The sequence below is a fragment of the Monosiga brevicollis genome, genomic scaffold (assembly GCF_000002865.3).
Source record: "Monosiga brevicollis MX1 MONBRscaffold_20 genomic scaffold, whole genome shotgun sequence".
Lineage (NCBI taxonomy): Eukaryota > Choanoflagellata > Craspedida > Salpingoecidae > Monosiga > Monosiga brevicollis.
The window spans coordinates 6,173-29,921 of NW_001865057.1; the positions used below are offsets into that span (position 1 = coordinate 6,173).

The following is a 23,749-nucleotide window of genomic DNA, read 5'->3' on the forward strand; positions in this document are numbered from 1 at the left end:
CCTCGCATGGCCATGGGCAGGTATGCCCTAGTTCACGCACCCTGGGTTCATCACTGGTTTCAAATCCTGGATCGCGTGGTTGGTCCCTCAACATCCTTACGCGCTGCCATGGCCAAGACCATGCTGGATCAGGTGCGCAGCTCGCCTACCATGGGCCACACACATCTGTCAAACCACACTGGGCTGGTCCGCTTGTGAATTGGTTCTACATTCTCGTTCAACCCACGGGCCCTTTTCCTCTTAGAGTATATCCATGCCCGTCATTCTTTTTGGAATGCTGGTCTACACTGGGTTCATGGGCGGCCTTGATCTTGAGGCGGCCATTGCCCGTGCCCGCGAGAACCACGTTGCAGTCATGACAGGTGAGGATCTCAGCTTGTGGTGTTGGCATGGCACGGAGCGAGATCAGGGTTTTGTGCGTAACAACGCAGCGCAATGCTCGGTTTACCTTTAGGGGCGGCCATGACATGGATCCCGGCCTTGACTATCAACTTTGCGCTGGTTCCGCCCCACCTGCGCTTGCTCTTCATTAACATGGTCATGGTCAGTCGAACCGAATTCTTAAAGAAGCTCCCCATCCTGTTGAGTGTCTTTTCGTACACGGGCGTTCAGGAGCCACACTGCACCTCTTTACTCACAATGCTGATTGGCGTGACGTTGTTGATGTACTTTTGTTCCCTTCTTGGACTGATTGCCGCAGTGTGGGTTTGGGATTTTTATTAGTAAGATGGCAAACAAGAAGAGCGAGGAAGGGGAATCATAGATGCATCTGCACGCGCTCACAAGCAAGCACAGCTCGAGCGATTGAAGCGATATGCAGGCAAAAAATGCTCTGAAACGGCCAGGCCCTCACGTTGGCGATGGCGCATCTGGGCCAGCCGACTCATTTCCTGAAGCTGACACGCCAGCGTCTTGTTTGGGTGTGGTCAATGTCGCGGCCTCTCTGAGCACGTCTGCTGCAGCTTGATTGAGCTTTGCGACGCTGGTGTCATCCACCATCTCATGTCTCACTGAGACAGAGAGCGATGCCGTGGATCTTGACGTTGACGATGAAGAGGATGATGATGATGATGATGTAGAACTTGAGCGAGATGCGCGTGCGCTGACGCTCATGCTGCCCGAGGCAGCTTTGTCAACCTGTGGTGTGTCGGCATTTTGCTGATCAGTGTCACCCTGAGCAATGAGCCCCTGCGCATCGCCGAGGAGTGTGGTAATATCAGCATTGTCAGAATTGATAGAAGTCTGTGCTTTATCGGCGTCTCGTTGCCATTGCTGGGCCAAATCGACGAGCGGCATGTCAGCATCGGCTGAAAGAGGCCCGTCATCGCCCGGTAATGCGCGGCTTGCAGTCAGGTCCTTAGGGTCCGAGTCGTGTTCAACCTTGGCATCGAGGGTCGCGCCTGGTTCCGAGTCTCCCTCGTTGATTTTTTGGATGGGCCACTTGCCGGCCGCGAGGTCTCGTAAAGTTTGTTCATCCAACCAGTCATCGGCAGCGTCACTGCAGTTTGATGCAGCGTCGCCGTCTGCGTGCAGGCCGGCTCCACGGGCGAGCTGCGCCTCGTCCATGGCTTGCTGCACGAGCAAATCAGCCTTTTCAGCCTCGGACAGATCTGCTTCCTGTTGAGCTGCATCATGCCAGTCGCTGACACGTGCATGTTGGATGACGCGCTGGCCACCCGAGACCTTGGCTAACCGTTCGGCAAGATCAGCTTCCGAAGATACATGGCCTTGTTGTGGACCTTGATGCCTGAGCCAAGATGAACATGAAAAAAAGGAGCATAAAAAGGGAGCCAATCAACATGATTCGTGCCCCAGGCACGGCAAGGCAGTGGTCAGCGCGGTACCAAGCTGCTTATCTCATGTACATGCACGGGAGCAAACGAGCAAAAAAAGGAAACCAAGGGCTGCCATTAGCGCGGGTCATGTCGACGCACCCTCGCACTTGATCCAACCGCGCTTGCAGTCTTGCGCCCGCATCGACCGTCTTGTGGGCTGAGGCTGGTTGCGGTGACCTGTCGGCACGTAAGGCTTCCAAGCGTCGCTGCAGCTCGTCCATAGTGGGAATGGATGCTGGTTGCTCAAATGGAGCCGCGTCACCTTTCTGCGCTTGCGGCACGGAGGGTAGGGAAGACGAAGGAAGCGCCTGGTCACACGCTGAGTCAGTCTCAAGCATGATGTCTGCTTGAGGTGTGGGTTGCGAGGCATTGGCAGGCACATGTGTAGGATTGTGAGCTAGTTGTCGGGCTGGACTCAGAGCCTGGGGCTGAAAAGACCTTGAGCCCACACCACGACGCTCATATTGCTCGCGCAGCCAGCGGGGAAGCTGATCCAGGTGCTGTTGCTGTTGCTGGCCTGCATGCTGCTGTTGAGAGGCTGACGCGACAGCTGCATTGGTGTTGTTTGCTGCATCGGGCGCCCGCATTTGGTTTGCACAGGTTGGGCAACAGCGTTTTGATGTGCTGTCAGTGCCGGACCCTCGGCTTTGCTGTGCGCATGCATGGCACAAGTAGCACCCGCAGACGGCACAGACACCCTATACATGAGCGCGCAGTTCAAGCTTCAGAGCAGCGATTGAACCACAGGTGCAGGAGGGCCGCTACACAAAGCCACGTGCTCGGACCCCACCAGGCTGTCTGTCCCACTGACCTCGCGGTTGGTGAGCCAGCCAAAAGGCCGCCGACAAACAGCACACGCCGATGGCATGTTTTGCTGCTCATCAATAAAATTTTTAACGCAAATGCAAGTGAGTTTACCACGAACAAGAACAAACCAGAATAGATGACATCGTTTAGTGAATCGGATTTTTTTCGTTTTTTTTTTTTAAAAGGTGGTCAATTAATAGAATTTATCAGACCAGGAACTGGTCGTGAGCGAGATGGGAAATGAGGCATGTGCACAGCACCGCTAGCTCAGTGCGGCAGACACGGCGCGTGCGTTGTGGTGCGGCCGACACTTGGAACCCGGTTTTGGTTCTGGTAGCCTGGGGGGACCAAGTGTGCACATCAGAAGTAGCGAGGCACGAGCGAGAAGCCACTCCGCTATTGCGCATCACACAGAGCTTTGCCAAGCCACGAGGGCACTTACTTCTTTTCCTCATGAAGCAAATACAAGCGTTGGGTCACGCTGACAAAGGTGCCCAGACCAGGGGTAACAGTTTTGTGTGTCTCAGCTTGCAGGGCCCCTTGTGCCTCAAGGCAGAACTGATATACCTGTTCCATCGTCAAACGCAGTTCCGGACGCTCAAATCCCCGCAGTCGTGGGAAGCGCTCGCTCGATTCCCTGCCCCACGCAGCGTACGACAAACATGAGGGCGACTTAAAGTGCGAAAAAGGGGCAACGGTTTAAAAAACAAAAAACAAACAAACAAAAGAGGTGGTCCCCTTGCCCAAACCTCCAGTTTAACAATTCACAGGGTGGCGTACCGTGTGCAAGGCCGACAACCCGGGGCCTCGTCATCCCGGCTAGCACAGCATGTCCAGGCTCCCGCATACAGGCCTGGGTGATACGTGGGGCTAAGCCCCATGTTGTTCTCGCAGTAGCGGCGCAAGGACAAAATCCATTCTGTGCGATCCACCGCGTTTTCGGCCGCCAGGTACAGAGGTTGTTGCTTGGCCAGCAGCACCTGAAAAGCAAACTATACAGATTGATGCCCATGCAGCACGTTGTATCAGTCAAGCGACCACCGTCTTTTTGTTCTTTCTTTGCGTCCATGACTAGACATGGCATACCTCGCCCAAAGCGTCTTCCTGGGCCAGCTCGACGCCAATAATGTCTTGAGGCGTAAATTTGCCCAGAGCCGGGCCACCTGCAGCGGATATGACAAGGACGGAAGCCGTTCAGATGCAGCACGGCCGAAATTGAGCTGGGAAGCGCCTGGATACTCATATCTCACCTTTATCCTTGTGATAAGATAGCCCTTCATTGCTGAGGATGACAAAGCGTCGCTTGAGGTTTTTGAGACCGCTCACGTTCATGCCCATGACGCTCTTCTTTCGACCAAGGCCTCGCTTGGTCAAGAAACTAGGTGGCATGTACGCACGATCAGAAAAAACCGCCCCAGCATTTCAAACATCAACCGACCCGTAAGCATACCCTTCTTTAATGACAGCCAGAAGGCTGCCGGCAGGCCGATATGCTGAGCTGAGTCGACGCGTTGCACTCTCCTGTGACAAAGACAAGGAATAGAAGAAGAAGAAGAAGAAGAAGAAGATAAAAAAAAAAAACAAAAAAAAAAAACAAAAAAAAAAAAACGTGAAACAACTGCAGAGTACGATGGAACGCTTTGGCCGCACGGCGGTCGCGGGGAGCAGGCCAATCGTACATGGTCCTTCAATGAGGACAATTTGTCTAGGAAAAAGCGAACCCGGCCACTCTGGCGCTCATGCACGTTCTTCAAAATGTCTTTCATAAAAGCCTCTTTCAGGTTGCTAATTGCAGGCAAGGCAGAGACACCTCGTTGAATAAAAAGAAAGGGCTGGGGATTGGGCGGCCCTTTGAAAGCGGGCATGCAAGTGCCGTACCTTTCGGTGCCAAGATTTCCCAGGCTTTGAACCAGCTTGGAAATCAGGGTGAGAGTGCGCTTGACGGCCGGCGTTGGAATGACTTGGCAGAGGTCAAACGACTGCGGATTCTGCTCTCAGACATGTCGATGCATGCAGGTGGAATGCAATGACGCGGGAGCAACGGCGGACAATGGGGTGACACCACGGTTAGAACGCATTTGCATTGCTCTCAGCGCGCCACAAAGAAATCTCTCGGACAACATGCTGGCTCATACGAGAATGGCGGCCGCAAAAAACCGAAGAAAGATAAAGCCGCTCACAGCCCGCAACGGTGTGGTGGAATCCTCTATCGAGATGGTAATTTGATCGGTGAACGGCAAAAATAACACAACAACGCAAAGCTCAAAAGACAGTGAAGTATTTCGGCATCGCCTTGTTGGCTGGGATGACACACCTGGAAATCTTTGGCGGGCTTTTGTTGCTATGGCCGTCATGATCACTTTGATGTCATCGGTGACCATAGAGGTAGATGATACCATGTCGATCAAGGCCTGTTCAACCTGTTCGAACGTGTGATAGAGCAGGGGTCAGCGGCGCCAAGGGCTTAGGCCAAACGCAGAGCATCGGTGGCCAAATCTAGACAAGCAAGGATACATTTCATGCGTACGAGCTGCTTGAGTTGAAACTGGTTCTGCTCCAAGACGGCGGGTGAGCTCACAAGGTCAGGGTTGATCTCCAAAGCCACCTGTAACAAAAGGCCATACGATACAGACGATAAGACGGTCGGATCGAATGACGCAAATGTGTCAGGCCTATGGCCACCATACAAAATCCGCAGAGACTAACCTCATGAGTAAGGACTTCGTTGAGGACTTGACTGAGGGTGTACCACAACATGTTGCTGCCGTTCATGCGCAAATATTGTTCGACCACTTTGGTAGCCAAGGTGTTGCCACGGAATAGCGTGGGCGCGCTCGAACATTGATCGATGTCGTGTTGCGCCACCTTGATCGCAAACTCTATATCACGATCTATGGGCGAGTCCAGCAGGCAAATTTGAACAAGATGTTTTCACTCAGCGGTGCTTGCTGGGCTCGATTATCACAGGGTCGCCCTACCAAGATGCTGGTATGCCAAGAGGAGGGTGCGAGCCAGCTTTTCCAAATTTTTAACCCGTTGGGCCAACTGCAGCACATCATACGACCGGAGAGGTGAGAGTTTGTGCGGTCAAATCCAAGGCAGCAAGCGCCCCGTTTTGAAAGATACCTCTAGAATCGGCGACTCATGAAAGGGTTCATACTCCAAAGCTTCACGCAAAAATGTTTGCAAGCATCTGGTGAGAAGAGATGGAGACGATGATGTAAACAAGCAACATTGTCGTTAGCCCTTGCACGTCATGTGCAGAATGTGGGAGCGTCTTTTTGACGAAGGAAGAAAAAAAAGATAAACCAAGAAACAAGGGAAAAAAAAAAGAGAAGAGAAGAGAAGAGAAGAGAAGAGAAGAGAAGAGAACAAAATCGAAAAACGAGCAACAAAACTCAAGGTATGATCCAACAGGTATGATCCAACATACTCGTAATTGTCAATGGGAAGTAGCTGCAACTCGGCCAGCACCGCCTTGATGCGCAAGGATCCAAGCTCAGGCAACACCTCCGCAGTCTCTTCTTTAACCTGCTGTAAGCATCAAAGACCAGTTCGATTGAGCCACCCCTGAAGAATTTGAGGTGTGTGGCAATACTTTCTCTAGCAGGAGCAATACCTGTTGTTGCAGAGTTTCACTTTGAACGGCAAACCATTCACCAAGAGCTCCCAGTGTGGAGGCAGCGCCCTCGCTCTTGCAACGTGTCGCACGCGTGGTAGCCTGCGGGTTATAACAATTCGTGTTTTCAGTGACTGCGCCGTTGTAATGCAAAACGTCCACAGACACAAGCCCTCAACCACAACCTACCAAGTGTTTGGACTCTATTGGTACCACTGAGAAGCCAAGAAGACGGTCATCTTGATCTTCCAATGCTTGCCACACGGAAACGCGCACAACAGGTGCTACGCCTGTCGGCCAACAAAGCTTCATTTGATCCACAGCTGAATTGCCAATGGGGCCCCCAGAGTGAGCCAAAAAGATACGATCAATCCGGCTGGAAGAGTATTCCACTAGTCCAGAACCGCGTATTCGCTCACGATGGGTGGCCGCATACATGGGAGGGGAACGCACCAATCTGCTTGGGGGTGACGGGAAGAACAAAGGTTTCACACCAAATAGGGTCGCGATCACGTCGGAAAACTTTGGTGTGGCACACTTGCTGCGCAGCAAGCAACACATGAGAAGAAATCACAACGGGGTCTGGGGTGCAAAGCTAGGTGGCTTCCGGCGCGCCCATAAACAATAGAACAGAACAGGGCCAGCTGGGAAGAACAATAGCAGGAAGGGCATGGCATGCAAGTTGAAGCGCACGCACCTCGGCGTGTTTGTAAACAGCATCGGGCGTATGGAGATAGACACCGCTGACGGCGTTCTGATCTAGGGTAATCAGGGCATAGAGGTTCGGGAGCCTGAACGTGGCGCCCTCAATGATCATGATTTTTGCCATCAGAGTGTCTGGTGCCATGGCGGCGCGTTGGAACGCTGGCTCTTGAATGTCACGATGGGCTTGGATCTCGATGTCAATATTGACCTTGCCCATGACCTGAGAATCCCCCAAAGGCTGATTTGCGAGAGAGGCAAAGTCAGCCGGCTAGTCTGAGGCATGCGTGGCGGTACTGCACATGCATGGCGAAGCATTGCCAATCCGTGCAACTCTGGAAAAAAAAAGACAGCCCACTTTTACTCACTCGCAACGGCAGCCACTTGTCCAACGGGCCCTCGGCCAGCATTTCTCGCTTATCCAAGGTCACCTGTGAGCATCGCAGGAGATCCAATGCACGACCAAAGGCGGGGTCGAGTCAAGAACCAGGTGCCCAGGGCGGCCTGTAAAGTTGAGCCGAGTCTCACCATGGCAATGGGTTCATCTTTGGTCCGCTCACTGCGCGCATATAGGACAAGCCGAATCTGTCGACAAACAAACAGTGAGGCCTCTTGCGAATGACAATTGGATGACCACGTGCAAATAGGCGGCGGCGGTGAGCGAAACGCTTCTCGATACAGACCAGCTCAAAGTCCTCTGGGATCCGGACACGCACATCTTCCTGCCAAAATGGCCTGCCAAAATTGTGGGCCACACCGGATGAGCGGCAACTCACCATGAATCTACAGCCTCGCCTGGTGGGGATAAAGGTGATGTACGCAGGGGAAAGCCCAACCAGGGCCGACACGACTCACCGGTCCTCAGCTAGCGCGCGCGTGCTGGCAACCAGGTCACCATCAATCTGCAGTAGCACATAGTATTTGCATCCACTCTCTAACGCATAGGCTTTGGGATTCCATTCCACTACGCCGAGAATCAACCATCAGAGGTCGAAACACAGGCCAAAACAGGGGAGCTGAAAAAGCTGTTTGCTCTCGCGTCGGGGCGTGGGTCGATGTTCACTTGACCGAGACGCGCAGTGTGCTTCTGTACATCTACGCTGAGACTTACCAACGTTGAGCTGCAAGTGACGGTCCCAGTCAACGCCATCAGTCCCATGAGCCAGCCGAGAAATGCTCTGGGCCGCTGCCAAAAGCTGAAAAGACACCAGATGTGACGGGTGTGAGACCAAAGCATTCAAGCAAACTTGACCCAGGATGGCCATCAAGAATATTTTCTCTCGTTGGTTTACGCACCTGGTTGAGTGACTGCCCGCGTGTGACCGACATGACGTTGGAGTGCTAGGACCTTTGTGCTTTGGTATGTGGCCGTGTGGTCAAGGGGGCTGAAAGGGCCGAGGAACTGCGCCTAAGCTTGGCTCGGGGCGTGTGGCTCCTGAACCTTCACAGCTGCTTGTGTTAGCAAACCTGCCTTCCGAAGCCTCAGCCAAGCTGCACGGCTGAAGACCACACTGGTCAGACGTTAGTGTTCCCTCGAACCAGTCCACCAGTGTGCCTACACCCACCCACCCACACACGCGCGCGCGTACACACACGCACACGCACTCACACACACCCTCACACGCGCACACCCGCCAACCGCCAACGAGTTGTGGTGCATCCGACGCGATGCGCCAAATGGATCAAGAAACGTGACAATTCCAACATCGGATGTAACAACATTAAAAGCAACTCATGAACCAACACACATACGCACAACACACACAAGCACCAAGGGCATCATCAACAGTCCGCGCAACCATCTTGGACGAGCGGGTGTTTCGGGTTTGAGGATCATCAATTATTTTCAACGCCAATGATGGCTTGAGGATGAGTATTCATAGCCTCGCAGAAAGGGCGGCATGCATCGTTGGTCTCGCTGCCATAGGGAAAAAAACAAGCAAAAAAACAAACCAAAAAACAAACAAGCATTATCCCATATTGTTTTGGTTGCAGATCACAACGTGGTCATGCTTGCCAGCGCGAGTGATGAGCGCACGTGGACTAAAAGCGCGGAAACCAGCCGCCGCCACGTTCGGCCTGGGGAGCGTCGACAGTTTGCAACTGCTGAAGCTCATTTAGCTCTTCGGGGGTAAAGTGTAGGAGCATCGAGAGCACAGGGACCAGCTGGGGCCGCTCATCGCGTTTTTGCAAAAACTGTAGGATAACATTCTTCAAGTACTCTATGTTGAGCTCACCTCGCGTCTCACTGCGCTCATTTCGACGCAGCTCGTCTTTCAGCAACTATGGTTTTGACGCAGCGCACGTGAGAAGAGGGCTGCAAGTGGTGCAACAGGCGGACTTTCAGATTTGAGAGAGCAGAGCAGAGCACACCTTGAGTTGCTCCGTCAGTCGATCCACATTCACCTCGCTCTCGTTGAGCAGAGAAGTCAGGTGACCGACCTATTTGGCGTGCAGGCACCATTAGCAGGGTCGAGGACAGGGCTGCTTACGAGCCCAAGTTTAGACCGCATGTCTCACCTGCTGCTGGGATTTGGTAAATGCGCGGGCGAGCTGCTCCGGCGTTAGACCAGACAGGTTGATTGCAGCATCTACATCCAGCCATGACCAAAAATCGGATTTCATCATTGGCAAGTCGAGTTGAAAGCTTGTGAAAATGCGGTCAGAAAAAGTCACCTCTTGCAAGCGCACCAACTAACCGGACACTTCCGATGGTGATCGGTTGGCAATTAAGCCAGCCAGGTCTAAGCCACTGCTATCTGATGCTGACGGGCTGGCATGTTCACGCTCAACCTCTTGGAGAAGATGCTGTGTTTGAAAGGATTGCGAAGCAGTTTGCCGATGATCACCGGCGCCACTGTATTGTGACGATGAGCGCCGATGCCCGCGTTCTCGATGCGAGTCAGCCACCTGATCCTGTGCTTCGTGCAGTTGGGCGCTGAAGCCCCGGCAAAAACCATGCAGTGCCAAAAATGAGCCACAATCATGATAAAGGCAAGGGAGAGAGAGAAGAAGAAGAAGAAGAAGAAGAAGAAGAAGAAGAAGAAGAAGAAGAAGAAGAAGAAGAAGAAGAAGAAGAAGAAGAAGAAGAAGAAGAAGAAGAAGAAGAAGAAGAAGAAGAAGAAGAAGAAGAAGAAGAAGAAGAAGAAGAAGAAGAAGAAGAAGAAGAAGAAGAAGAAGAAGAAGAAGAAGAAGAAGAAGAAGAAGAAGAAGAAGAAGAAGAAGAAGAAGGCATCGACCCAAGGGTAGATCTCTTAAGAGGATAAGGACAGGAGCTCAATCCACCCAAACAGCAAAATATAAACAGATGCAAATGCTCGAGGTTGATTGCGCACAAACCGTAGCACAGTGATTTGGTCATCTTTTTCGGCGTTGGCCAGCTCGAGCTCTTCAAGGCGTGCGGCGCTCTTGGCCTTGACTTCATCTACGATGCGTTGGCTGTCCGCTTGGACACGAGCCAGCAAGTCTTCCGTGTCATGGTGTGTTGTATCTAAGACCTCGCGCAGGCGCTTCAGCTACCCAAGTCAAAAAAGGGATGGCGTGATGTGAGTATTAAGTAAGACCGGCAAAGGAATCCGCTAGTCATGGCATCTCAGAAAGGCACGATAAGTTGAAAACTCAATGCAGTACCTCTTCCTCACTCTGCTGAGCCTGCTCAGTGTATTGCTGTTTGGCGCGGAGAAATTCACCCTCCAAACGATTGGCATGCTCTATTTTATCGTGATCAATGCCTCGTGTCAGTGTTTTCACAATTCATGGGCAATGCATTTATACGCACAAAACCAAAAGAGGAAAACAAGAACAAAAACACAAAGGTCCCCGCCGTGAATTGCACGCGAGTCCAGGTTTTGACGAAGGGAGCTGTCGTACCTTCAAGCTCACGATACGCTGTTTGTGAATCGGCCACGACGGCCTCGCGCTGCGCCAGCTCGTCCTGGAGCCCTTTAATCTATGGCATGCCACGTGGCTAAGCAGGAGGAAACGCTTGCAAGCAGCAAGGGCGTACATTCAGGCGCCTCACCCTCTGCTTGGCGGCCTCAAGCTTCTCCCGGATACCCTGCAGCTCCTGGTGCTGTCGTTCTTGGCTGAGCACTGACTGTGCTCGGACCTAGGTGCGCATTCAGTCGACACATACTCGTTAAATCCCATTGCAGGCGACATCTGCTGGTATCACATCGCGGTTTCGGCTAGATGCAAGTTGGGACTGGCCGGTTGAATCCGGCTCACCTTGTACTTGTGAAACTCAGCGTTGGTCGACTGCAGATTTGCTTGAGATGTCTGCAGTTCACGTTGCAAGGTGCTCAGCTGGAATCGCAGGTCGCGCTTTTCAACGTCGTGCGTCATCTCGCTTTCACGATTCAAGGCCTCCAGGTTGGTGACGTGCTGATTCAAGCTATCCAGCTCTTGTGAAACTGTCTGCATTTGCTCCTCTTTGTCTGCAATCTAACAGTCACGCACAGGCAAATGAAACAAAAAACAAACATTGTCAGTAAGGTGGCCTTTTAAATCACGTCTGCCAAGGCCCCGTGAGATCAGGCTATTGCGCGCGTGTAGATGCGAGAGATATTCTGAAGCAAGTGGGCGTGCCAAGGACCACGACGACAACACACCTCGTCTCGTGCTGCGGCAAGCTCGCGATCCTTCTGCTCGAGCTGGTTTTTATGTTCTTGGAGCTCATTCTTGACCTTAAGGAGAAGGGAGCGAAGCTTACCAATCTGCTCAGTGGCCTTTGACTTGGCGGTCTCTCCTGCGGGTTGAAGACGAACATGGACCATAGAGGCGCACGAACAGCATGATCTTGCGACGCGGCCAATGACACACACGCTTCATCTTAAAAAACCAAGAACCCAAAACGGACAGGCACAAAAAAGTATACATGCAGACACAACGAACGGCGTGGGGAGCGCACCGGTGGTCAGATTGGACCGCAGGTCCTTGACTTGGGCCTCCAATTCATTGGCACGCGCTTTGACACTGGTCATCTCAGCTTTGAGATCTTCGTTGAGGGTATGCAGCTTGTCCACCGTACGTTTGTAGTCGGCAATCTCCAGGTCAAGCATGGTGGATTGGGACAAATCGGCGGTGGCTTCGGATAGGCGGGCCTGAGCAGCACCATGCGCCTCCTTTTCCGCTTGCAGCTCAGCCTCAAGTCGGGTGATGGTCAGTTGCTGTTGCTCCACGCGATGTTGTAGCGCCTTCAAGTCAGCAAAGAGCTGGGTGTTGCGGTCCTCGAGGGTTTGCTGAGTTGTTGTGTAGCGTAGTTCCAACGCCTCAACCTCCTCTGCATGTCTACTTTCCAAGAGGTCTCGCTCCTGCGTCAGGCTTGTCTGCGCAGCCGCGAGTTGGGCCTGCACACCTTCAAGGCTAGTTTCAAGATCAGCAACACGGGCACGCGCCGCTGCTAGCGCCTCAGCCTCTGTGGCTGCACTTTGCTCACCAACAGCCTGGCTGGCGCGTGCCGTCTCCAATTCACTCTGCACCTGGGCTAAAGCTGCTTGTGTTTCATCGTTCGCTTTCTCCAGCAGAGCCATGTCGGCGCGTAATTCGTGCTCGCGTTGCTCACCGAGAGCCAGTTGCTCCTGCAACGAGGTGTGCGCCGCTTGAAGACGGGCCATCTCTACAGCATGGGTTGCCGCGGCATCTTCATCGGTGGGTGAGCCCGCAGCTGTAGTCGCCTCAGGCCGACTGTGGGTGTTGCTAAGGGTCGAGATTTGTGACTCAAGGTCTGCACGCTGTGCAGCCCACTGATCACGTTCCAGCAGCAGCGCGTTGAGCTGCGTCTGCACTTGCTCCATCTCTTCCTGAGCAGCTTGGTCGCTAATATTATTTTCGGGCGTCGCTTGCTGCTCCAACTCGGCCTGTGCCGCACGATAGCGGTTCTCTAGTTCCTCATGCGCGGCTTGCAGGCTATCAAAGCGGGTCTGCAGTGCGTCTAGCTCAAACTGGGCAGTTGTTACTCGCGTTGACTCTTCTGCTTCTGCTTCTGCTGTCTGATCCTGCACCGTCTCCAGGTGTGCTAGACGGGCCTGTAGACCAGAATACTCAGCCTGCAATACCTCAAATTCAGTCTGACGTTCTTGGGTGGCAGCTTCAGCGGTGGCCAGAGCGCGCACGTGCTGTTCTTGCGCCGTCGACAGCTGAGTTTGTAGGCTTGCAATCTGGCTTTCTTGCTCTTGCTGTGCGGCCTAGTGGAAACACAAGCGTGCGTTGACATAAGTGGAGCACCACGGCTGCCTCTCGGAAGCTGGTTTAGGCGAAAAACCTTTTTTTTTTTTTTTTTTTTTTTTACGTTGACACAAACCTGAAAATCTGCCGCCTGTTGCTGCAGCTGGGTCTCAAGGACTTCAATCTTAGCTTGCAGCGCCTGAACGTCCGGTCTCGTTTCGTTCTCATCTTCTGTGGCATGACTGTGACGCAATTCATCGAGTTCGGAGACTAGAGATACTCGTAAGTCGCGCTCGGCCTGCAGCTGTTGCTGGTGACTGGTCAGTTCGCTGATAACATCGGCCTTTTCCTCTTGAGCGCGCGAAAGCAGAGCCAGCGTCTGATGTCATCCAGAGATGCAGGGGCAGGAATAGGGATGATGAGAGTAAGATTCCCTCGGAGATGAGATGTGAGCCAAGCCAAGAACGAGCCTTGCTCTCTACCTGGGCATTGTTCTCTTCCAATTCCGTGACCTAAGCGATGGGTGGGTGGCCACATGCAGGAGTAGATGACAATGCAATCAGCGAAAAGCAGCAAATCCATCCGGCATGCAAGCTTTCCAAGTGCCCTTGCCATTCGTTGAGGACAGGGGCCATGGCGTCTCCAACATACCCGTGCTTCGGCTTCCTTGCTCTTTTTTTGTAGCGCAGCAGCAAGGCGCTTCATCTTCTGCAGCTGCAGCAGCGTCTCGTCTGCGGCTGGAGAGGCCGGGGTGGTTTCACCTCCACCGCTGGCCTTGAGCTGTTCTAATTCGATTCGTGTGGCTGATTCATGCCCAAGACATGCCAATGCCACAGGGGTGCGGGAACGGGAAGAAGCAGCGAATGAACTCGATTCCGCACGCCTTTGGTCACCAATGTGACTTGATGATTATGGCGCAGAGGTGAAGCATACCTTCATAGCGTTCCTTCACACGCTTGAGGAGGGTGAGCTGTTTCTCACTGTGCTGAATAAGATCCTCCTTGCTCATAGCAGCCAGCTTGCTGCGCGCCCCGCTGGCCGCGGTCGGGGTTGCACCCGCCTCAGGGGCGTCGGGGGTTGCCATCTCTGTTGGGACGGCTTGCCACTCGTCCCAAGCGTCTGAATCACTGGATGCCCGAGAAGTACGCCGAGCCGTGCGCCGAGGGGAGCGCCGGGCCGTGCGCGAGCTCGAGCTGGAATCAGTTGCAGCGGTTTCCGCGGAATGGCCAGGAGCCAAGAAGGGAACCCAGTTTGGGTTGGCTTGGCCGTGAGCCTCTGACAAATTGAGATTGGGCTCAGTGGCAGCAGCGGTATCTCGTTTCTAACGGCAAAAAGGAGCCGAATCGCGCGATTAAAGCTGCCACGTCGAGCTGGACCGCACCTTGGCGCGAGGGTTGTCCGAGCCTGCTTTGACACAGACCTGAGGGGCTCGTTGCACGGCCTGATCAAGTTCCGCTTCCAACTGTGCAAAGGAATCACTCAAAGCCCTGAACATGACCTCCACCGATCCGTGGCACGCTATACCTGGCTACACACCTCCCAACCTCAGCCCACCTAATCGATCCCGATTCCAAACACCCCACCACCCGCCGCCGCCGCCGCCGCTGCCACTTCGGATCCAGTGCCTGCCAGCACCCCCCACACACATGCACACTCACACTTACACATCAAGTGAGCCAACATGCACTTTCACCGATTTTCAATATTAGAGGATATTCAGCACCCCTTTAAAGTAGTCGCCTTGGACCAGGTGGTAGAGGGTGGAAGTGTGTTGTTTGATGCACTTTACAACCACGCGCTGTAAGTGCACAGCAAGACCAACGGGACCTTGGCGCTTGTTGGATGTGGGAAGCGGAATGGCACGGAATGGCAGCGCTCGACCGAACAAGCTGAACAAGACGCTGGTGCTCTTGGGATGGCGGGACCATCAGAAAGGGGGACTGAGCTTGCGCCACTGCGTCAGGGAGTCTATGTGAAGAGTGTGAGCAGGAAGGGCAAAATATCGTGCTGTGTTACTGTTTCTTTCTTTTTTTTTTTTTTTTGCGTTCAGTCGGAACGGCTCCCGAGATGCGTGAGGCTATACCGTGACCTGCCCGCTGTGCTTGCCACTGATGGATGATTGGTGCTTTCAAAACCTTTGCCGGGTCCTCTCAGCTGTAGAAGACTTGCTGCCCCTGCACGTTGTCCATCTTCTTTTTGCAACGATATCATGTCGATGAGCACGGGACTCAAGCTTGTAGGTGGCCTCGGCCTGGCAGCTGGCCTCGCCTACTGCGTCTATTTTGACTACAAGCGCACCCATGCTCCGGATTATCAGGAGAAGATTCGCAAGCGTAAGTGATCGGCTGCAAGCATGAAACCAGGCTCATTACGACAGATAATGCCAGTGGGATCTGGCTAGGCTGCATCGCCTTTTTCTCCTGTTGATCTCCCTCCTTCGCGTATGGTGAAACAAATTTGCACCGCACCAGCTCACTATTGGCGCTTTAATATTTGCTCCTTCTCCCTGCAAATTCGAACGTTTCACTTCACCATTATCAGGTCGTGAGGAGCAAAATGCCAAGGTCAGCCTTCCCACCCCATCCCGATTGCTTATTGCACTGGTTTGAATGCTCTCTTGACGGTTTGTCTCATTCATGTTTGGCAAGTAGAAGCAGTCTACGATTGACCCCAATCAACTGCAGGCCATCTTCAACAAGTGCATCGAGCAGGGCCAGGCTCTTGTTGCTAGTACGTCAAAATTTGCGATACCCCGTCTAGCTTGTGTCGCTTGCATTGTCGGAGCCGTCCGTATTCGCCGGGCTCACTTCTGGGTTGCCTTCTTGCCCCTTTTCGGTTCTTAGCCCAACCACAGCTGGCCGCGCGGCACTTTGCCAACGCTGTCCGCATCAGCCAGAACCCTAGCAACCTGATTCAGATTCTCAAGCGCCAGCTGCCGCCCCAGGTCTTCCTCATGATTATGCAGGATCTGCAGGCCAACGCAACCGAGTAAATTTGCTGTTTTGGGCAGGGCCCACACGCACCAGTGTCTAGATTTAACGGATGCTACCGACTCAGCCTTTTTCCTCCTTCCTTTTTTTTTTTAAAGCTGAGAGCAGCTTTTGTGCGCTTGTATTTGTTTGAGTGTCTGTGTGCGTGTGCGCATTCTTCTTTCTGCGTTTTGCTTTTCTTCCAGCTTTACTTCAGCCTTTACCCAGACCAAAATTTGCCCACCCTGACTGGTCAGGGCTGATGGATCGTCAATTTGCTTCCAAAACTTGCGCTTCCTTGTACTCGCCGTGCTGAGCTTCCCATGTCGGTCTGCCTTTTGGTCTTGGCTGCGCAGAGGTCTCGTTTGAGCGTTTTACTGGCTTTGGTGATGCCTTGATCCTGCTGACTTGACTTGCTTGTCATGCAGAGGACCCCCCCTCGCCCTTCCAATTTGTTGCTTGTGCGCTTGTCAGCGAGTTGAGTTGGGCACATGATTCGACTTGCATGCAAACACAGACGCACGTCCATTTGCACACAGTCGCTGTTGAGTGCCTTGGTAAACTCAAGTTCGAATAAAATTGCGATTCAGGATTCACTAGCTGTCTCAAAAGGCACGTAAAACTGACGCTTCACCTCTCCCCAAGCTTGAACATGGCACCAGAATATCATAGGCCCATCACAGGCTATGGAGGCAGGCAAAGTGTGCGAAAGGAGGGGAGAGAGCAGGGAAGAACATTAAATGCTCCTACTTTTTCACCGGCTCTCGCGCCAGTTCCTGGGGCGGGCCCCGAGTGGGAACCGCTGCTTGGCCCGCCGTCGCATCGCTCGGCACGGCAGGGTCTGTGGTTGTTGAGGCACCCGCTGGCGTGTGGCCGGTCAAGTGATGAAGGACTGGCAAGGACTGGGTTTGACTGACTGGAATGGTTGGCGGCGCCACCTGATTGGGTGCGCCCGCCTCAGCCGTCACAGTTGTAGCCAAGGATGACTTCGGTCGCACCTCTGGCGCGACATCCGAGCGTGGCGTGGCAAAAGCCGACAGGCGGCCAGCAGCCCGCTCTGAGGGGCTGGGTGAGGTGGGTCGGGTGCGTACAGTAGCAGATGTAGTTGTTGTTCCCTTGCCATCTTCCGTTGGTTGAGGTCTGGGCATCTGTGAATAGCCCATCACGTCCGAGGGCCCCTCAATGATAGCACCGCGCTGGCGTGGACGCCAATAGGTAATCTCGAGATCATTGCATGAAGACACAATCTCGCGAATCAGCATGTGCTTGCGCGGTACGTGTTCACCGTTCTGGAAGTTGGTCGTCTGTGCCACAATAAAGCCCACCTACACAAGATACATATCCACACCAATGCGCAGAGGGGAAAGAATAAGAAAAGGGAAGAAAGAGAGAAGAAAGAAATGGAAACCTATTTTTGTGTGTCCTTGCTCGGCGGATGTGGATGGTCCTGGGACGAGACAGGGTTCAGCGGAGATTGCCCCATTATACCTTGAGCGCGTTGCCGTCTCCCACATCAATGTCTCGGACAAAGAACGAGGATGCCGTCTCGTCGAAATCAGCAGATTTAGTGCGCAGGAAAGCTCGGTAGCGCTTTTCAAGCTCCTCCAACTTCCACCATGGCGTATCCACGGACACTATGCGATGTTGCCAGAATCAGTGTTAGAACAGATGGCTCTGTGCCGACTGCGAGGGCTCGGTCGCGGCTGACTCTTGGTGAGTCTCTGCAAAGAAGGAGATGCGCAACCAACCTTGAATAAAGGTAGCTTCAGTCATGGGGCCAGCACGACGAATGTTCGTCAACTCCTTGGGATATAGGGAATGGTTGGCAATGGTCACCACGCGGCCTGATTACGGACGGAACCATGCAGAGCATGAGTTTGATGCATCCCGTTTTGTGGCAGCAGTGGAGCTCAGGCAAAGGTAGAATCTGTAGTATGGCCACTCACCGTCCCAAACACGGAACACAGTCTGCGAGAGACTCATGCTAATCACATACATGGGATCCCATCCCGGCACATGGCTGTTGACGCAAGCGACCGAAAAAAAAAAATGAAAAAAAAAAAAAAAAATTAGAAAGAAAGAAAGAAAGAGTGAGCAGTTGGTACTCGCTGCAAGCACGACCATCGAAGACAAATGCCTCGACTGTATGTAAAACGCACACTCGATCGCCAATATCAAATGGGTGCATGACCTGCACAACAAGTGACGGCAGCGTGAGAATGAGCTGGGTTGCAAAAGCTCGGCTAGGGAGGGGTGGTGGAGTGATGGAGCACGCAACGTACAAAGAGGAAAATGAACGAGTTGAAGAGCTAAAAGACACGGCCAGAGCAAGCCAGGAGCGGTCGTGAGACTTCAGAGCGCGCTCCGAGAAAAAGGGCAAGCAAGATGGGTCAAGGCGATGGATGCGCACGTTTTTGGCCGATTCGGCAAAGATGAAGGACAGCGCAAAGAGCGTTGTGCCAACCGTTACCGTGACCTCCGCATAGTCACCCGTGGAGAAGACAATGTTCACCAGGAAAAGGGTGATGATGATGACCGCCGCTGTCAAGAAGGAGCCCAACGCCTGCACGCTCGTTCAAAAGGCAGTGCAGTGCCCAAGGTGAAGTTGCATCGAGATGTGTTCGCATCAATGGTCCCAAGAGCAGAGGCCGATGAGGCATGGTCTCTGTTTGTCTGTGTCTGGCAACGTCCAACATGCAAGCCTTCATGCAAGCTATTGCAACATGCACCGCACCAAAAACGCACCTGCACGATCGAGTCTAGATCCTTGAGGCTGAGCGCCAGATGTTTACGCTTGTGATACACGCGGCTCATGGCTTCTTCCAGATCGCTAAGTGCGAGATTCTGCTTATCGTGTGGGTCAAACATCTCAAGGATGCGCCGACGCATATCTGGCGAGCTGACGTAGGGCGAAGCCAGGGCTGTGATGGCTACATGATCGCCGACTTCATGACGATAAAAAAGCGCCTCGGCTGTTTTCATGGCCAGCTAGACAAGCATTAAAAAAAAAGGAAAAAAAAAAAAAAAGGAAAAAAAAAAGAAAAAAGAAAAACAAAAAAAAAAAAAAAACCCCTCCCATGAGAGAAGGTGCATGGGACCCACACACACCAACACACGTTGAATTACAATAAGATGGGCGCTCTGCCCGGCCCTCTTTCGACAGTTAGGCCAGCAGGGTATGCTGGGTGAGTTGCAAGAGTGTCGAAGAATATACCTTGCGATTCTTGATGGCCAAGCGACCGTGGCAGGTCGTGAGATAGGTATAGCGCACTGTTTCAAACCCCACCAACATGGCTGCGGTCATCTCGCTATCATTGGCTTCAATCAGGTCTTGGATAGCCTTGTCCGCCTGCCAAGCCACGACACGCAAAAATGATGGTGATGGGATCAAGGATGAGAAAAACAAGAACTAGGCAAGCCGGGCAGGTTGTGGGGTTGCTACGACAAGATACCTCGCCCTTGACACGATGGGCATTGCTTTTGGAGACGCGCGATTTGTGTCGATTGATGCGGCGAGAGGGATTTGAAGCGCGTTCATTTGAATCCGACATGTGAGGCTCCTCCTGACTTCGAGTGTCACTCTTGTTGCGCTTATGCTTGGTCTTGTGCCTTTTCCGCTTGGCCTTGTGCTTATGGCTGCTTTCCGACACCTCGGTCGACTCCTCGTTGCGTGAGGTGACCGAGTCAAGGTAGCCGCCGTCGTCATCGCGCAGATTGACGGGGGCGGGTCGTTCGATAACGGAAGTAGTCCGGCGCGAGCTAGCGCGTCGCACGGGGGTCGGCCCCTTCTCACCAGCTGTGTCCACTGCTGTCTCCTTGAGGAGTTCTTTGGGTGTACGGGCGGGACTCTGATCTCGAGCGGGTTTCGAGGTTGGGACTGGGGCTGGGACCGGGGTGGCTTCAGGGGTGTTCCCGGACTGAATGGTGCTGAGGGGTGCTGCTGCTTGAGCGGATGTGCGTCGTCCTCCCCAGCCCCGGCTCTGGCCGAGGGAGGTAGAGTTGTTGACGCTGGCATCGGTTGTTTCAGGCTTGCGTTTCTTGCGGCGGAGAAAGCCTCGAAACATGCCCTGGAGCTTGATGGCGGCATCGTATTCGGTAATGGCAGGCTGCTCTGTCAGCTTGGGACGGGGCTGTGGATCAAAAATCTCTGCCATTTGCATGTCCTCAGTCAAATGCTCCAATACTTCCTGTTCTTCTAGAACCTGCTGGACTTGGTGCGCGTACTGCAGCATGCGGTTCTGCAAGAGGTCACATCATGGAGCAGAGTGAAGAAGAACGACGCAAACAAAGCAAAAGGCGCGGGTGTTGGACTCAACGTTGCGGCGCGCTTTCACCCAAAAGGGTGCAACGTACACCGAAGCGCAGGCGAACGAGGGCCATGGCACGTAGAATCCTAAGCGGGGAAAAAGGAATAAGCTAGGAGTCGGGATGTTGCGAGGGGACGGGCGGCATTTTCAAAGAATCGGGGGTCGAAACCCAAGAGGAGCGTACAGAAGAATGGCGAGGAAGATGTTCACAATGAAGAGGCGAGGGATCCAAAAGGTTGCATCTCGGTCAAGGGTGCGCTCGGAGCCATCGCTACGGCGGGCGGGAAAGGGATTGACGCCAAAGACGGCTTCAAACACAATGATGACAAGAACACTCCAGATGAAATAGGCAATGCTGGTGTAGAGGGCAGTGAAGACAAGGCGGCGCCGTTGAGACTTGTCGAGTTTGATGGCAATGGTGATTGTGAACCAGACCACGGCACAGACGCCCATCCAAAGGCCAATGGCTGCGACGATAAAGATGCCCCAGGCAGGAACGCTGGCATTGGCGATGAGAGTGCCTGGCCAGATGATGCGAGCGAGAACTGAGATACCGGCTATCACAATGGCCACCGTGAACCAGCCGAGCCAGTGGCGTCTGTTCCAGCTCCGCCATGCCGTCTGTTCAATGGGCACCAGCAGCGAGTCACGGTCGATGCCCGTTGACTTTTTGGGATCCATGCTGGCGGGTTGGCAGTTCAAGACACAGTCACAGTGCGAGGACCAGCAACCACTGCTGCTGCGGTACAACTAGCAGAAACTCGAGGGCATACGAGACCACTGGGTCATGCTTTCCTCCTTTCAATGCCTGCATAGACACGACGAGGCCTTTTTTTTTTTTTTTTTTTTCTGTTCGGGCGAGGGCAGACGCAATGCTGGACCACGGCCCGCACGGCAGCCCAAAGCAACTTCTATACTGTCAAAGTCCAAGTCACACAAACGCGCGTCCCCACGTTGGCGGCACAGAGCACCCCCACCCCCACGATGCATTCGAGGCGACCCGAAAAAGGGGGAAAATGATGCCAGCAACGCGCGTGGTGTGTGTGTGAGCGCGCATGCGCATCAAAGTTAAATTTTTTTTTTTTTTTTTTTTTTTAAAACGACTCCAACAATCCCATGTGTTCCAAGCCTTGAATGGGGGGGTGGGGGATGGTATTCTCATTCCCTGGCTCAATTTCAAACGACTGGTTCCCGTTGCTCCGTGCTTGACGGCTGGTGAAGAAACAGCTCCAAGACGTAGAGACTGGGCTCCGTGTCACGGCTCTGCTCGGGGGCCGGCGATGCACAGCCTCCGTCGTTGCTGCCATTTGACATGACCAGCAATGCATGACGTCATCAGCACACACACACACACACACACACACACACACACACACACACACACACACACACACACACACACACACACACTATGGGAAGTTCGAAGAAGCTTAAGGAACAGTTGGAGGGTCAGCAGCTCCAATAGCTTTAGTTCAAATCAGTGGGTGGGCGCATCAACGGGGTTAGGGTGCTTGTGTGCATATGACCATCGCTTGCCGGCACACCACTCCCACAACCCGTGAGGCATGCAGGCATGGTTTGGTTGCAAGGCGAGAGCTCACATCGGGGAGAGAGTGTGGCGGTTTTCTTTGCATGGGCAAGCACCTGTCAACTCGGCGCCTGCCTTACGCCACTGACCGATCTGCCGCCCTGTCTTTGTTCTTTGCATAGCGATGCAACTGCCGCGGCCATGCGTGCCTCTGATGGCGACGCCTCTACTCAGACCAATACGCCAACAGCCGAAAAGGCATCTCTGCTCCGGTTGCCGTTTTCTCGGTCACGCAACGTGTGTGTGCCCACTCCTTGTATTGTTTGCCTACTTCTGTGTGTGTGTGTGTGTGTGTGTGTGTGTGTGTGTGTGTGTGTGTGTGTTTTCCAACCAGGGTCACCCAGAGGCACCAGAGCGGCAGACGGGAAGAAGATGATGATGATGGCGACGACAGGGACGCTGCGGCGATTGGCCGCCGTGGGCACGCGCCGGGACCTCAGTACCAGCTTGGCGGCGGCTGCGCGCGTTGGTTTTATTGGCCTTGGTCAAATGGGCAACCGTATGGCGAAGAACGTCGCCAAGGCCGGACACGATCTCGTCTTGTACGACGTGAATCGCCAGTCCGTTGACGAGGTGGCAGCCACGTCGGCCAAGGTGAGTTAATCGTGGTCTCAATTGGGCCATTCAAGCTTGTACCTGTGGTCTTGTACCAGTAGCTATGTATGAGCCACATGATTTCCGCTCACGAGCCTCTAACGTCAATGTGTCCAGGCTCGCGCTGCCGACTCGGTCGCCGAGGTCGCTGCAGGTGCCGAGGTGGTCATTACCATGTTGCCGGAAGGGTACGCGGCCAGACGCTTTCTGAATGGCGTGGTGCTCGTGATTATCATTCGTCCTTGTCGCGAGCATGACTCACGTTGTCGCCGGCTTTGCCGCCCCTTTGCTTGGCACTTTGTTCTGCGCGTGCACGCATGCTCGCGTGCAACAGCTCGCACGTTCGGGGCGTGTATCAGGGCGACCAGGGCCTTTTTGCGGCGGCCTCGCCCGATACACTTTTCATTGATGGTTCCACCATTGATGTGGCCACGGCCACCCTGCTGGCTCACGAGGCTGAAGAGAGTGGCCATGCCATGCTGGACGCCCCCGTATCTGGCGGTTCGTAGATGGAGTGCCCTCCCTGGCTTGGCTCGTACCCCTTTCTTCGTCAAGCGCAGCATGGTTTCACTTGACCGAATCGGATCGATGCGTGGCAGGTGTCGGAGGCGCTGAAGCTGGCACTCTGACCTTTATGGTCGGCGGCACGCCGGCCGCCTTTGATCGTGCGGCCCCCGTTCTCGCCTCAATGGGCAAGAATGTCGTGCACTGCGGTGCCAACGGAACGGGGCAGGTCGGTCCCCCCCTACGTCCCCTTCTTGTCTGCTAGAGCACATGGCGGGGAGAATGGGCTGCTTCTCACTCTGGTTCAATCCGCCACAATAATCCTTCATGTCAGGTTGCCAAGATGTGCAACAACATGCTTCTGGCCATTGGCATGCTCGGCACCTGCGAGGCTATGGCCTTGGGTCAGCGCATGGGCATGGACCCAAAAGTTTTGGCCGGTATCATCAACACCTCCACCGGCCGCTGCTGGTCCAGTGACACCTACAACCCAAGCCCCGGTGTAATTGATGGCGTGCCCTCCTCACGCAACTACGAGGGTGGCTTTGCCACCGAGCTTATGGCCAAGGTCCTTGCGCACGGCACACCCCATTGCTGCCACATTCATGCGTTTTTGAGGAGCAATTCGCACAACTTGGGCATTTCGCACCCCTTTCCTT

General features: G+C 53.8%; 7 protein-coding genes across 7 annotated transcripts in view; 3 read left to right on the forward strand and 4 right to left on the reverse strand.

The window, feature by feature from the left end:
* Positions 1-454, forward strand: part of MONBRDRAFT_33469 (uncharacterized protein) — a gene marked incomplete at both ends in the record, with an annotated part of 6,265 nt that extends 5,811 nt beyond the window's left edge. Inside the window, 2 exons of the mRNA XM_001747944.1 lie at positions 32-132; positions 245-454. Coding sequence (XP_001747996.1) covers positions 32-132; positions 245-454 — 311 coding nt within the window. The remainder of the gene's footprint in view (positions 1-31; positions 133-244) is intronic.
* Positions 455-705: 251 nt separating this feature from the next.
* On the reverse strand, positions 706-8,228 carry MONBRDRAFT_33470 (uncharacterized protein; the record flags this gene model as incomplete). The annotated part of the gene is made up of 28 exons (XM_001748023.1): positions 706-1,114; positions 1,138-1,747; positions 1,935-2,403; positions 2,475-2,533; positions 2,647-2,709; positions 3,085-3,279; positions 3,423-3,634; positions 3,729-3,805; positions 3,893-4,020; positions 4,093-4,163; positions 4,322-4,427; positions 4,521-4,630; positions 4,778-4,848; positions 4,957-5,062; positions 5,170-5,247; positions 5,349-5,533; positions 5,621-5,687; positions 5,769-5,835; positions 6,076-6,173; positions 6,241-6,363; positions 6,451-6,551; positions 6,715-6,802; positions 6,959-7,186; positions 7,332-7,394; positions 7,492-7,548; positions 7,647-7,698; positions 7,819-7,927; positions 8,075-8,228. 28 exons carry the CDS (start codon positions 8,226-8,228, stop codon positions 1,001-1,003), a joined length of 3,861 nt encoding a protein of 1,286 aa, XP_001748075.1. The 3' UTR covers positions 706-1,000.
* A 553-nt stretch (positions 8,229-8,781) lies between these two features.
* MONBRDRAFT_33471 (uncharacterized protein) lies at positions 8,782-9,588 on the reverse strand (the record flags this gene model as incomplete). The annotated part of the gene is made up of 3 exons (XM_001748024.1): positions 8,782-9,246; positions 9,337-9,405; positions 9,484-9,588. The coding sequence occupies 3 exons, from the start codon at positions 9,586-9,588 to the stop codon at positions 9,007-9,009; spliced, it is 414 nt and encodes a 137-aa protein (XP_001748076.1). The 3' UTR covers positions 8,782-9,006.
* A 5,707-nt stretch (positions 9,589-15,295) lies between these two features.
* Positions 15,296-16,692, forward strand: MONBRDRAFT_33472 (uncharacterized protein). Its single transcript, XM_001747945.1, has 4 exons — positions 15,296-15,461; positions 15,670-15,692; positions 15,780-15,858; positions 15,972-16,692. Exons 1-4 carry the CDS (start codon positions 15,338-15,340, stop codon positions 16,118-16,120), a joined length of 375 nt encoding a protein of 124 aa, XP_001747997.1. The 5' UTR covers positions 15,296-15,337; the 3' UTR covers positions 16,121-16,692.
* Positions 16,666-21,085, reverse strand: MONBRDRAFT_38083 (uncharacterized protein; the record flags this gene model as incomplete). Its single annotated transcript, XM_001748025.1, has 10 exons — positions 16,666-17,422; positions 17,586-17,731; positions 17,846-17,941; positions 18,044-18,117; positions 18,380-18,660; positions 18,843-19,085; positions 19,312-19,446; positions 19,550-20,335; positions 20,451-20,490; positions 20,589-21,085. The coding sequence occupies 10 exons, from the start codon at positions 21,083-21,085 to the stop codon at positions 16,844-16,846; spliced, it is 2,877 nt and encodes a 958-aa protein (XP_001748077.1). The 3' UTR covers positions 16,666-16,843.
* An 892-nt stretch (positions 21,086-21,977) lies between these two features.
* Positions 21,978-23,659, forward strand: MONBRDRAFT_33474 (uncharacterized protein; the record flags this gene model as incomplete). The annotated part of the gene is made up of 5 exons (XM_001747946.1): positions 21,978-22,586; positions 22,704-22,774; positions 22,921-23,087; positions 23,186-23,319; positions 23,425-23,659. Coding segments are annotated over 5 exons (1,215 nt in total), but the record flags the coding sequence as incomplete, so codon positions are not given.
* MONBRDRAFT_33475 (uncharacterized protein) overlaps positions 23,622-23,749 on the reverse strand; it is a gene marked incomplete at its 3' end in the record, with an annotated part of 4,484 nt that continues 4,356 nt past the window's right edge. The window contains exon 4 of the mRNA XM_001748026.1: positions 23,622-23,684. Coding sequence (XP_001748078.1) covers positions 23,622-23,684 — 63 coding nt within the window. The remainder of the gene's footprint in view (positions 23,685-23,749) is intronic.

Excerpts from the sequence above, each read along its gene's own strand:
- MONBRDRAFT_33472 (XM_001747945.1), top strand. The coding sequence starts at position 15,338 with ATGTCGATGAGCACGGGACTCAAGCTTGTAGGTGGCCTCGGCCTGGCA. Across the intron at positions 15,462-15,669 it reads TCAGGAGAAGATTCGCAAGC|GTCGTGAGGAGCAAAATGCC; the intron begins GTAAGTGATCGG and ends CACCATTATCAG. Across the intron at positions 15,693-15,779 it reads GTGAGGAGCAAAATGCCAAG|AAGCAGTCTACGATTGACCC; the intron begins GTCAGCCTTCCC and ends TTTGGCAAGTAG.